The sequence below is a fragment of the Palaemon carinicauda genome, chromosome 43, assembly GCF_036898095.1.
Source record: "Palaemon carinicauda isolate YSFRI2023 chromosome 43, ASM3689809v2, whole genome shotgun sequence".
Taxonomy (NCBI): domain Eukaryota; kingdom Metazoa; phylum Arthropoda; class Malacostraca; order Decapoda; family Palaemonidae; genus Palaemon; species Palaemon carinicauda.
The window spans coordinates 51,399,793-51,412,185 of record NC_090767.1 but is presented as its reverse complement, the minus strand read 5'-3'; the positions used below and the strand labels follow the sequence as shown (position 1 = coordinate 51,412,185).

The window sequence follows — 12,393 nt, the reverse complement described above, 5'->3', positions numbered from 1 at the left end:
ATGCCCTGGAAACTGACCATATATCAGTATGTCAACGCCGAAGCTAGGACCAAGGAGGGCCAGGCAATGGCTGCTGAATACTCAGCAGATAGAACTATAGGCTCTCCCAAATGCCCCATTCTTAGGATGGTAAGATTGCAGCGACCAAAGAAACTAATGAGTTTTTGCGGGACTTGAACCCCAGTCTGCCATTTACCAGTCAGGGACGTTACCACATCGGCCACCACAACCTAAGAAATTCAAAGAGGAAATTGAGTATCTTCGTTTAGGATATTCTCCAGTGAAAGAGTCTTAGAAGTATCATAAAGGATTTTTAATAGAAGTCGGGTATAGATCTTAATGAATAAAAGTGATTAGAGAAATTAGACAGATAGGGAAGATGCTTCTAGTCTTACAATTCGTAAGATAAGGCCGGAAAGGTTTTGTTTATCTCAGGGAAAATAAATTGAAAATAAATTGCCATTATTAATGTTGGCTTTGATGAAGTTAAATTTTGAATTATTTAGAGAGAGAGAGAGAGAGAGAGAGGAGAGAGAGAGAGAGAGAGAGGAGAGAGAGAGAGAGAGAGAGAGAGAGAGAGATTAACTGTATTGTCATTTGATGAGTTGAGTATTGTGTGCGCGTGTGTGTGCAAGTGCCTGATATACTACATTTCAGATTCACAAGTCAAGGTATGAATGAGTGATGACTACTGCCCACTTATTCTGTCGAGCCACCCACAAACCTTACAAAACGACTCATCACTCAAAACAAATATAAATACAAGACATTTCACAGTTACACCTAAAGAGTAGATATCATGATATCAAACCGTTCTTCAGTTCACTTTGGTTTCCATTCGTTATTCTTGAAATGTTTCTTTGTACCTAGAAGGTTCTTGAAAATAACTACGTAGCTTATTTCATATATATATATATATATATATATATATATATATATATATATATATATAATATAATAAAAAACTCCCTCTAACCGAACAAGTCACATTCGTAACCAATCCAGAATAGAAACCTTAATAGCATTGTAAATCCCAACCAAAACATCTCCCAAAATGTAAACAAAAGAGAAATCGCTCTTCTTCTTCTTCTTCTTCCATAACAATAAGTGAATCATGGACGTCACCACCCAAACCCTTCGACAATACTTCTTCGTGTTCTGCCTCTTATTCTCTTCTCTTCTGAAAGGTACACTGTGTTAACTCGTTCCTTTTGTTCCTCTACTTTGTATTCCTCAGCTGCGAAGGGCAAAGTTCCCCCTGCGGAGTATTCAGAAGGCAAGAGAAGTGAGAGAGAGACACAGTTTGTCTTGCATGAAAAGCAAAGCCATGTTTGACTTGTTCTTAGATTCTGCACTGAAAAGGAGGAGTCATTTATCTGTTTCTTTTTAATGTCTTTTGTTTTTCCATCTGTCTGGGTAACGAGAGAGAGAGAGAGAGAGAGAGAGAGAGAGAGAGAGAGAGAGAGAGAGAGTTCACCATCATCCCAGTAATGTCCTGGCTTATCACCTCCAGTGACATCTGGTGTCAGAAGCTATCACCCAAATTAGCCTAATTTCATTGACACTCGGCCCACCACATTGCGCGCGTTGACTCTATGCTCTTGCTCCAACGGAGGAGCATATGGGAGCATTTGGGCTCGGATATTTTCCTTATACATGATATATATGGAGAGCATATCGTAATAGATTTTCTAAAATTAATTGGAGCATTTTATATGATTTAATCTTTGCAATAAGGAGCGTTGAATGTCGGAGCATAAGTGAGCATTGTGATACCTCCAACAAAGAACATTCTACAAAAGGGAGCATATCTAATAGTCCTAAATACAAAATAAAAAAGCATTTTGTAGAATTTCTAACTTCATGAAGTTTTAACTTCGGAGCATTTAAGATAAATAAGGAAGAATTGACTTCAGATCTTGTTGGAGCATTTGACTTCGATTCCACGCTCCGATTTGAGTTAAGAATTTAACTAATGATTCTTTTACGAAGAAGGAATTCTCTCTCTCTCTCTCTCTCTCTCTCTCTCTCTCTCTCTCTCTCTCTCTCTCTCTCTCGGGGTGAGAGATTAATTGGGTAATTACTCTTCCTGCATTCTCTCTCTCTCTCTCTTTCTCTCTCTCTTCGATGCAGGAAGAGTAATTACCCAATTAATCTCTCACCCGAGAGAGAGAGAGAGAGAGAGAGAGAGAGAGAGAGAGAGAGAGAGAGAGAGAGAGAGAGAGAGAGACAGTCTCTCTCTCTCTACATATAAATACATACATTTCCGAAGACTTAATTTCCTGCAAACGACAGCTAATTTCCTTTGTCGAGGTCGATTTGGGGCGAAACAACAAAACGAAATCGGACGAAGAATTTAAAGGAGCGGTGATGACGTCATCATGGAGGAATCTAGAAAGTATTTCGCGATCTAGTTTTTATCTTTTGAATTTTTGTGTCTGTTGTTGACATGGCGGTTCTCTACAAGAAAGATCTGCTCTATTCATGTTCTTATTCTTGTTTTCGTTATTTTTGTGATGGTTTTATTTGTTATCTATAACAATAAAAAAAACAGAGAGAGAGAGAGAGAGAGAGAGAGAGAGAGAGAGAGAGAGAGAGAGAGAGAGACTCTCTACATATAAATACATACATTTCCGAAGACTTAATTTCCTGCAAACGACCGCTAATTTCCTTTGTCGAAGTCGATTTGGGGCGAAACAACAAAACGAAATCGGACGAAGAATTTAAAGGAGCGGTGATGACGTCATCATGGAGGAATCTAGAAAGTATTTCGCGATCTAGTTTTTATCTTTTGAATTTTTGTGTCTGTTGTTGACATGGCGGTTCTCTACAAGAAAGATCTGCTCTATTCATGTTCTTATTCTTGTTTTCGTTATTTTTGTGATGGTTTTATTTGTTATCTATAACAATAAAAAAAACAGAGAGAGAGAGAGAGAGAGAGAGAGAGAGAGAGAGAGAGAGAGAGAGAGCGAGGATAAAAAAACTAACACCGAATCTACATATCATGAAGGAAGACACCTGCTATTCAAGCAGGGTCTCTCTCTCTCTCTCTCTCTCTCTCTCTCTCTCTCTCTGAACTAAAACAATTCTCCTTTGGCTCTCAATCGAAGTTAATGCAAGCCCTTAGTCTCTGAGCCTGTCCAAGAGGGGTCTTTACCTAATGACCTGGCCCAAATAACTTCCTCCACTAGGGAGCAAATAGGGCCAGAGATATTCCCTCTCTTCCATATTGACCTTTCTCTGAATCAGGAGCCTTGATTCGGTAGGATCAGAAAGAGATTGGGACGTCCAAATGGAGACATGAAAATGGAGGAGTTTCTTTTCATCATTTCTGGATCCTTTAGCATGGAGAGAGGATATCGTGTGGCAATACTTATCGAATCTTACTAAAGCCTAAGAGAGAGAGAGAGAGAGAGAGAGAGAGAGAGAGACCCCCTCATTAAGTGCTTAAGGTCCCACTGCCACACACTTGAAATTGGATGCAAAAGTCAAATTTAGTGTTCAATTCCTGTAGAGTTTGTCAATCGTGTTTCCCCTTCGACAATAAAAAAAAATTGGAAATGATGATTACAAGACGGAAGGAATAAACTCAATTGGACAAAAGGGGAAACAAGATGCAATAGATAAAAAGGGAGTTTAATAGGAAAGGTGGATGATAAGAAAAAGAAAGAGTAAATAAGAAAAATATCGTGAGAGAAATAAAGCATCAGAAAGAGTTGATTATTTTCGAGTTTTACGTACAAAGTTTAATGTATTTGTTCAAGCCTAGCACGTCTCATCTACTGTAGTGTCTATGAGAGAGAGAGAGAGAGAGAGAGAGAGAGAGAGAGAGAGAGAGAGTCGGAAGACCTTCACCTAATAATGATATGTCCCTTGAAGTGAATAGGAATGTATTAGAACAAACCATTTCGTGATACATTTAGTTTTTAAAGTTTATTAATCAGTGGACTTTTCTGTAGTCTTTGTAGAAGAAGAAAAAAGAACAACTCAGCTCTAAAGAGATTATTAAGCATTCTCTCTCTCTCTCTCTCTCTCTCTCTCTCTCTCTCTCTCTCTCTCCATACTGGTCTGTTTATATATGGTTACTATGGTAGCGATTCATCATCGTCTTTTGGCGCCAAAAATAATGTTTACCGGAACCGTTTTCTACGTCTCATTAAATCTTCCCCAGAGACATATGTGGCATTTGTGCCCCCTTCACGTCTCTGCTCATATTCTTTTTATCTTATTATTCTTTAAGAACACGACATGGATAGCCTATCTCACCTCCTATTCTTTTATTGAGGATATCCGCAATATTTTTCTTATTCTTATTCTTAGAGAACGGTTCCGCTAATCCTACACCTTTTGTCTCTGATGTAAACATTGAATCTTCTTCTTCTTCTTCTTGTGTATATTTGTAGGCAACAACAAAAGCCTTTCATGAATATTTCTTGACCAAAATTAAAGAGTTTTCTTTTCACTTCACCTTTCTTTTAACAGTTTTCTTTTGAATAAATATAATTTGTCGTCGTTTGCTTTGATCAATCGTTTGTGTTTCAGTTTCATATCTGGTTTGAAAATGGCATCACAAACTTCCGTTTGGTTGACGATGTTGACGATGTCAGTTCCAGGTCGTTTAGTGAGGAAACCAGGCTAGTTATTTTTTATAATTTTATAGTTTTTTTATAATTTTCACTCGTTTTCCGTGTGACAAATTGTTTTAAATCATGGAAAAGTTATAGAGGGAAACAATAGCTTTGCATAATTTGGCAGTAAATGGAGAGCGTGGTCTTATAGACAAATAAACCCAGATAACATTATTATCATCATTAATATCAAAATGATTTATGAGACGAACGAAAACTTCTACCAATAAAGTGTAGAGTAGAATAAGTGTATCGTTGTTACCATTAGGTGGACTATACGAGAAATACTACCATTGATAAATTATCATTACTGGTAATATGTAGACTATTCGAATACCTCCATTGAGAATGCCAGTCCTTTATAATCCTCAGAATCCTTTGGGGATTAAGGAAAAGGATTTAATACCAAAGGGAAGGGATTTAATAGGAACCTTGAATTAGATAAATCCTCTCCCAACAAGGATTTCCCTTCATTGATATAATAAGGGGGCCTCAGATTTTCTTCTGGGGTTTGCTCTAACGAATGTGGAAATATGTATGTACACAGTAACACACAGAGATAACCACATAAACACATCTATTATATATATGTGTGTATACAACTTTAACAGCAGGTGATTTCCTTAATGATTTGTAAATTCTCTCTCTCTCTCTCTCTCTCTCTCTCTCTCTCTCTCTCTCTGCAACACGTTCTTTGATTTTTATAATGGAATGCCAATTCGCCTCATTGAATAATTGTAGCAGAAAAAGAACACCGATATCTGTCGTTGCTTCTTGCATGAAATTGCATTTTGCAAATTGTTGCAAAAGGGGAAAACGTCATCTTGTTTTGATCTTGAGCAAAATAAACCTTAGGTTAAAAGGAAATTCATTTTATATACATCTACATGAATACCCCTCACAATCTGATAGGGATCACAAGTTATGAGAACAGTAAATCAACCATAAATGTTCAAAAACATTAGATAAATTCATTGAAAGTTAAACTGTTTTTTTATATTGATTATTTACAATTTCATTGCTTAACTCAAGTCAGCCTATAGAATCCTTGCATAAGTCAGCCTATAAAATCCTTACTTGAATCAAGTCAGCCTATAGAATCCTTGCATAAGTCAGCCTATAAAATCCTTGCTTTACTCAAGTCAGCCTATAGAATCCTTGCATAAGTCAGCCTATAGAATCGTTGCTTGACTCAAGTCAGCCTATAAAATCCTTGCTTGACTCAAGTCACCCTATAGAATCCTTGCATAAGTTAGCCTAAGAAATCCTTGCTTGACTCAAGTCAGCCTATAGAATCCTTGCATAAGTTAGCATTTAAAATCCTTGCATAAGTCAGCCTATAAAATCCTTGCTTGATTCAAGTCAGCCTATAGAATCCTTGCATAAGTCAGCCTATAAAATTCTTGCTCAAGTCAGCCTATAGAATCCTTGCTTGACTTAAAGTCAGCCTATAGAATCCTTGCATAAGTCAGCCTATAAAATCCTTGCTCAAGTCAGCCAATAGAATCCTAGCTTGACTTAATGTCAGCCTATAGAATCCTTGCTTGACTTAAAGTCAGCCTATAGAATCCTTGCATAAGTCAGCCTATAAAATCCTTGCTCAAGTCAGCCAATAGAATCCTAGCTTGACTTAATGTCAGCCTATAGAATCCTTGCATAAGTCAGCCTATAAAATCCTTGCATAAGTCAGTCAATAGAATCCTTGCTTGACTCAAAGTCAGCCAGTAGAATCCTTGCTTAAGTCAGCCTATAAAATCCTTGCATAAGTCAGCCTATAAAATCCTTGCATAAGTCAGCCTATAGAATCCTTGCTTGACTTAATTCTGCCTATAGAATCCTTGCTTGACTCAAAGTCAGCCTATAAAATCCTTGCTTAAGTAAGCCTATAGAATCCTTGCTTGACTCAAGTCAGCCTATAGAATCCTTGCTTGAGTCAGCCTATAGAATCCTTGCTTGATTTAGGTCAGCCTATAGAATCCTTGCTTAAGTCAGCCTATAGAATCCTTGCTTAAGTCAGCCTATAGAATCCTTGCTTGACTCAAGTCAGCCAATAGAATCCTTGCTTGATTAAAGTCAGCCTATAGAATCCTTGCTTAAGTCAACCTATAAAATCCTTGCTTGACTCAAGTCCGCCTATAGAATCCTTGCATCAGTCAGCCTATAAAATCCTTGCTTGACTTAAGTCCGCCTATAGAATCCTTGCTTGACTTAAGTCAGCCTATAGAATCCTTGCATAAGTCAGCCTATAAAATCCTTGCATAAGTCAGCCTATAGAATCCTTGCTTGACTTAATTCTGCCTATAGAATCCTTGCTTGACTCAAAGTCAGCCTATAAAATCCTTGCTTAAGTAAGCCTATAGAATCCTTGCTTGACTCAAGTCAGCCTATAGAATCCTTGCTTGAGTCAGCCTATAGAATCCTTGCTTGATTTAGGTCAGCCTATAGAATCCTTGCTTAAGTCAGCCTATAGAATCCTTGCTTAAGTCATCCTATAGAATCCTTGCTTGACTCAAGTCAGCCTATAGAATCCTTGCTTGACTCAAGTCAGCCTATAGAATCCTTGCTTAAGTCAACCTATGAAATCCTTGCTTGACTCAAGTCAGCCTATAGAATCCTTGCATCAGTCAGCCTATAAAATCCTTGCTTGACTTAAGTCCGCCTATAGAATCCTTGCTTGACTTAAGTCACCCTATAGAATCCTTGCATAAGTCAGCCTATAAAATCCTTGCTTGACTTAAGTCAGCCTATAGAATCCTTGCTTAAGTCAGCCTATAAAATCCATGTTTGACTTAAGTCAGCCTATAGAATCCTTGCTTAAGTCAGCCTATAGAATCCTTGCTTAAGTCAGGCGATAGAATCCTTGCTTGACTCAAGTCAGCCTATAGAATCCTTGCTTATGTCAGCCTATAGAATCCTTGTTTGACTTAAGTCAGCCTATAAAATCCTTGCGTAACTTAGCCTATAGAATCCTTGCTTGACTCAAGTCAGCCTATAAAATCCTTGCTTGACTCAAGTCAGCCTATAGAATCTTTGCATAAGTCAGCCTATAAAATCCTTTCTTGACTCAAGTCAGCCTATGGAATCCTTGCTTAAGTCAGCCTATAGAATCCTTGTTTGACTTAAGTCAGCCTATAGAATCCTTGCTTAAGTCAGCCTATAGAATCCTTGCTTAACTCAAGTCAGCCTATAGAATCCTTGCTTAAGTCAGCGTATAGAATCCTTGCATAAGTCAGCCTATAAAATCCTTGCTCGACTCAAGTCAGCCTATAGAATCCTTGCATAAGTCAGACTATAAAATATTTGCTTGACTCAAGTCAGCCTATAGAATCCTTGTATAAGTCAGCCTAAAAAATCATTGCTTGACTCAAGTCAGCCTATAGAATCCTTGCATAAGTCAGCCTATAAAATCCTTGCTTAAGTCAGCCTATAGAATCCTTGCTTAACTCAAAGTCAGCCTATAAAATCCTTGCTTGACTCAAGTCAGCCTATAGAATCCTTGCTTGACTCAAGTCAGCCTATAGAATCCTTGCTTGACTCAAGTCAGCCTATAGAATCCTTGCTTGACTCAAGTCAGCCTATAGAATCCTTGCATAAGTCAGCCTATAAAACCCCTGCTTGACTCAAGTCAGCCTATAGAATCCTTGCTTGACTCAAGTCAGCCTATAGAATCCTTGCTTAACTCAAAGTCAGCCTATAAAATCCTTGCTTACGTCAGCATATAGAATCCTTGCTTGACTCAAGTCAGCCTATAGAATCCTTGCTTGACTCAAGTCAGCCTATAGAATCCTTACATAAGTCAGCCTATAAAATCCTTGCTTGACTCAAGTCAGCCTATAGAATCCTTGCATAAGTCAGCCTATAAAATCCTGTCTCAAATAAGCCTATAAAATCATTGCTTGACTCAAGTCAGCCTATAGAATCGTTGCTTAAGTCAGCCTATAAAATCCTTGCCTTACTCAAGTCAGCCTATAAAATCCTTGCATAAGTCAGCCTATAAAATCCTTGCTTGACTCAAGTCAGCCTATAGAATCCTTGCATAAGTCAGCCTATAAAATCCTTCCTTAAGTCATTCTATAGAATCCTTGCTTAACTCAAAGTCAGCCTATAAAATCCTTGCTTAACTCAAAGTCAGCCTATAAAATCCTTGCTTAAGTCATCCTATAGAAACCTTGCTTGACTCAAGTCAGTCTATAGAATCCTTGCATAAGTCAGCCTATAAAATCCTTGCTTGACTCAAGTCAGCCTATAGAATCCTTGCTTGACTCAAGTCAGCCTATAGAATCCTTGCTTGACTCAAGTCAGCCTATAGAATCCTTGCATAAGTTAGCCTATAAAATCCTTGCTTGACTCAATCAGCCTATATAATCCTTGCTTGACTCAAGTCAGCCTATAAAATCCTTGCTTGACTCAAGTCAGCCTATAGAATCCTTGCATAAGTAAGCCTATAAAATCCTTGCTTGACTCAATTCAGCCTATAGAATCCTTGCTTGACTCAAGTCAGCCTATAAAATCCTTGCTTAAGTCAGCCTATAAAATCCTTGCTTGACTCAAGTCAGCCTATAGAATCCTTGCATAAGTCAGCCTATAAAATCCTTGCTTGACTCAATTCAGCCTATAGAATCCTTTGCTGACTTAAGTCAGTCTATAGAATCCTTGCATAAGTCAGCCTATAAAATCCTTGCTTGACTCAAGTCAGCCTATAGAATCCTTACTTGACTCAAGTCAGCCTATAGAATCCTTGCATAAGTCAGCCTATAAAATCCTTGCTTGACTCAAGTCAGCCTATAGAATCCTTGCATAAGTCAGCCTATAAAATCCTTGCTTGACTCAAGTCAGCCTAGAGAATCCTTGCCTACGTCAGCCTATAGAATCCTTGCTTGACTCAAGTAAGCCTATAAAATCCTTGCTCGACTCAAGTCAGCCTATAGAATCCTTGCATAAGTCAGCCTATAAAATCCTTGCATGACTCAAGTCAGCCTATGGAATCCTTGCATAAGTCAGCCTATAAAATCCTTGCTCAAGTCAGCTTATAGAATCCTTGCATAAGTCAGCCTATAAAATCCTTGCTGAAGTCAGCCAATAGAATCCTTGCTTGACTTAAAGTCAGCCTATAGAATCCTTGCATAAGTCAGCCTATAAAATTCTTGCATAAGTCAGCCTATAGAATCCTTGCTTGACTCAAAGTCAGCCAATAGAATCCTTGCTTAAGTCAGCCTATAGATTCCTTGCATAAGTCAGCCTTTAAATCCTTGCATAACTCAGCCTATAGAATCCTTGCTTGACTTAAGTCAGCCTATAGAATCCTTGCTTGACTTAAGTCAGTCTATAAAATCCTTGCTTGACTCAAGTCAGCCAATAGAATCCTTGCTTAAGTCAGCCTATAGAATCATTGCTTGACTCAAGTCAGCCTATAGAATCCTTGCTTAAGTCAGTCTATAGAATCCTTGCTTAAGTCAGCCTATAAAATCCTTGCATAAGTCAGCCTATAAAATCCTTGCTTGACTCAAGTCAGCCTATAGAATCCTTGCATAAGTCAGCCTATAAAATTCTTGCTCAAGTCAGCCTATAGAATCCTTGCTTGACTTAAAGTCAGCCTATAGAATCCTTGCATAAGTCAGCCTATAAAATCCTTGCTCAAGTCAGCCAATAGAATCCTAGCTTGACTTAATGTCAGCCTATAGAATCCTTGCATAAGTCAGCCTATAAAATCCTTGCATAAGTCAGTCAATAGAATCCTTGCTTGACTTAAGTCCGCCTATAGAATCCTTGCTTGACTTAAGTCAGCCTATAGAATCCTTGCATAAGTCAGCCTATAAAATCCTTGCATAAGTCAGCCTATAGAATCCTTGCTTGACTTAATTCTGCCTAGAGAATCCTTGCTTGACTCAAAGTCAGCCTATAAAATCCTTGCTTAAGTAAGCCTATAGAATCCTTGCTTGACTCAAGTCAGCCTATAGAATCCTTGCTTGAGTCAGCCTATAGAATCCTTGCTTGATTTAGGTCAGCCTATAGAATCCTTGCTTAAGTCAGCCTATAGAATCCTTGCTTAAGTCATCCTATAGAATCCTTGCTTGACTCAAGTCAGCCTATAGAATCCTTGCTTGACTCAAGTCAGCCTATAGAATCCTTGCTTAAGTCAACCTATAAAATCCTTGCTTGACTCAAGTCAGCCTATAGAATCCTTGCATCAGTCAGCCTATAAAATCCTTGCTTGACTTAAGTCCGCCTATAGAATCCTTGCTTGACTTAAGTCACCCTATAGAATCCTTGCATAAGTCAGCCTATAAAATCCTTGCTTGACTTAAGTCAGCCTATAGAATCCTTGCTTAAGTCAGCCTATAAAATCCTTGTTTGACTTAAGTCAGCCTATAGAATCCTTGCTTAAGTCAGCCTATAGAATCCTTGCTTAAGTCAGGCGATAGAATCCTTGCTTGACTCAAGTCAGCCTATAGAATCCTTGCTTAAGTCAGCCTATAGAATCCTTGTTTGACTTAAGTCAGCCTATAAAATCCTTGCATAAGTTAGCCTATAGAATCCTTGCTTGACTCAAGTCAGCCTATAAAATCCTTGCTTGACTCAAGTCAGCCTATAGAATCTTTGCATAAGTCAGCCTATAAAATCCTTTCTTGACTCAAGTCAGCCTATGGAATCCTTGCTTAAGTCAGCCTATAGAATCCTTGTTTGACTTAAGTCAGCCTATAGAATCCTTGCTTAAGTCAGCCTATAGAATCCTTGCTTGACTCAAGTCAGCCTATAGAATCCTTGCTTAAGTCAGCGTATAGAATCCTTGCATAAGTCAGCCTATAAAATCCTTGCTCGACTCAAGTCAGCCTATAGAATCCTTGCATAAGTCAGACTATAAAATATTTGCTTGACTCAAGTCAGCCTATAGAATCCTTGTATAAGTCAGCCTAAAAAATCATTGCTTGACTCAAGTCAGCCTATAGAATCCTTGCATAAGTCAGCCTATAAAATCCTTGCTTAAGTCAGCCTATAGAATCCTTGCTTAACTCAAAGTCAGCCTATAAAATCCTTGCTTGACTTAAGTCAGCCTATAGAATCCTTGCTTGACTCAAGTCAGCCTATAGAATCCTTGCTTGACTCAAGTCAGCCTATAGAATCCTTGCTTGACTCAAGTCAGCCTATAGAATCCTTGCATAAGTCAGCCTATAAAACCCCTGCTTGACTCAAGTCAGCCTATAGAATCCTTGCTTGACTCAAGTCAGCCTATAGAATCCTTGCTTAACTCAAAGTCAGCCTATAAAATCCTTGCTTACGTCAGCATATAGAATCCTTGCTTGACTCAAGTCAGCCTATAGAATCCTTGCTTGACTCAAGTCAGCCTATAGAATCCTTACATAAGTCAGCCTATAAAATCCTTGCTTGACTCAAGTCAGCCTATAGAATCCTTGCATAAGTCAGCCTATAAAATCCTGTCTCAAATAAGCCTATAAAATCCTTGCTTGACTTAAGTCAGCCTATAGAATCGTTGCTTAAGTCAGCCTATAAAATCCTTGCCTTACTCAAGTCAGCCTATAAAATCCTTGCATAAGTCAGCCTATAAAATCCTTGCTTGACTCAAGTCAGCCTATAGAATCCTTGCATAAGTCAGCCTATAAAATCCTTCCTTAAGTCATTCTATAGAATCCTTGCTTAACTCAAAGTCAGCCTATAAAATCCTTGCTTAACTCAAAGTCAGCCTATAAAATCCTTGCTTAAGTCATCCTATAGAAACCTTGCTTGACTCAAGTCAGTCTATAGAATC

The 12,393-nt window shown here is 38.3% G+C and overlaps 1 protein-coding gene across 1 annotated transcript in view; it reads left to right on the top strand.

Annotated features, from left to right (window-relative positions):
• Positions 1–12,393, top strand: part of LOC137633871 (uncharacterized) — a 31,745-nt gene continuing 19,352 nt past the window's right edge. Inside the window, exon 1 of the mRNA XM_068366113.1 lies at positions 1–129. Within this exon, the coding sequence (XP_068222214.1) occupies positions 1–129 (129 nt within the window). The remainder of the gene's footprint in view (positions 130–12,393) is intronic.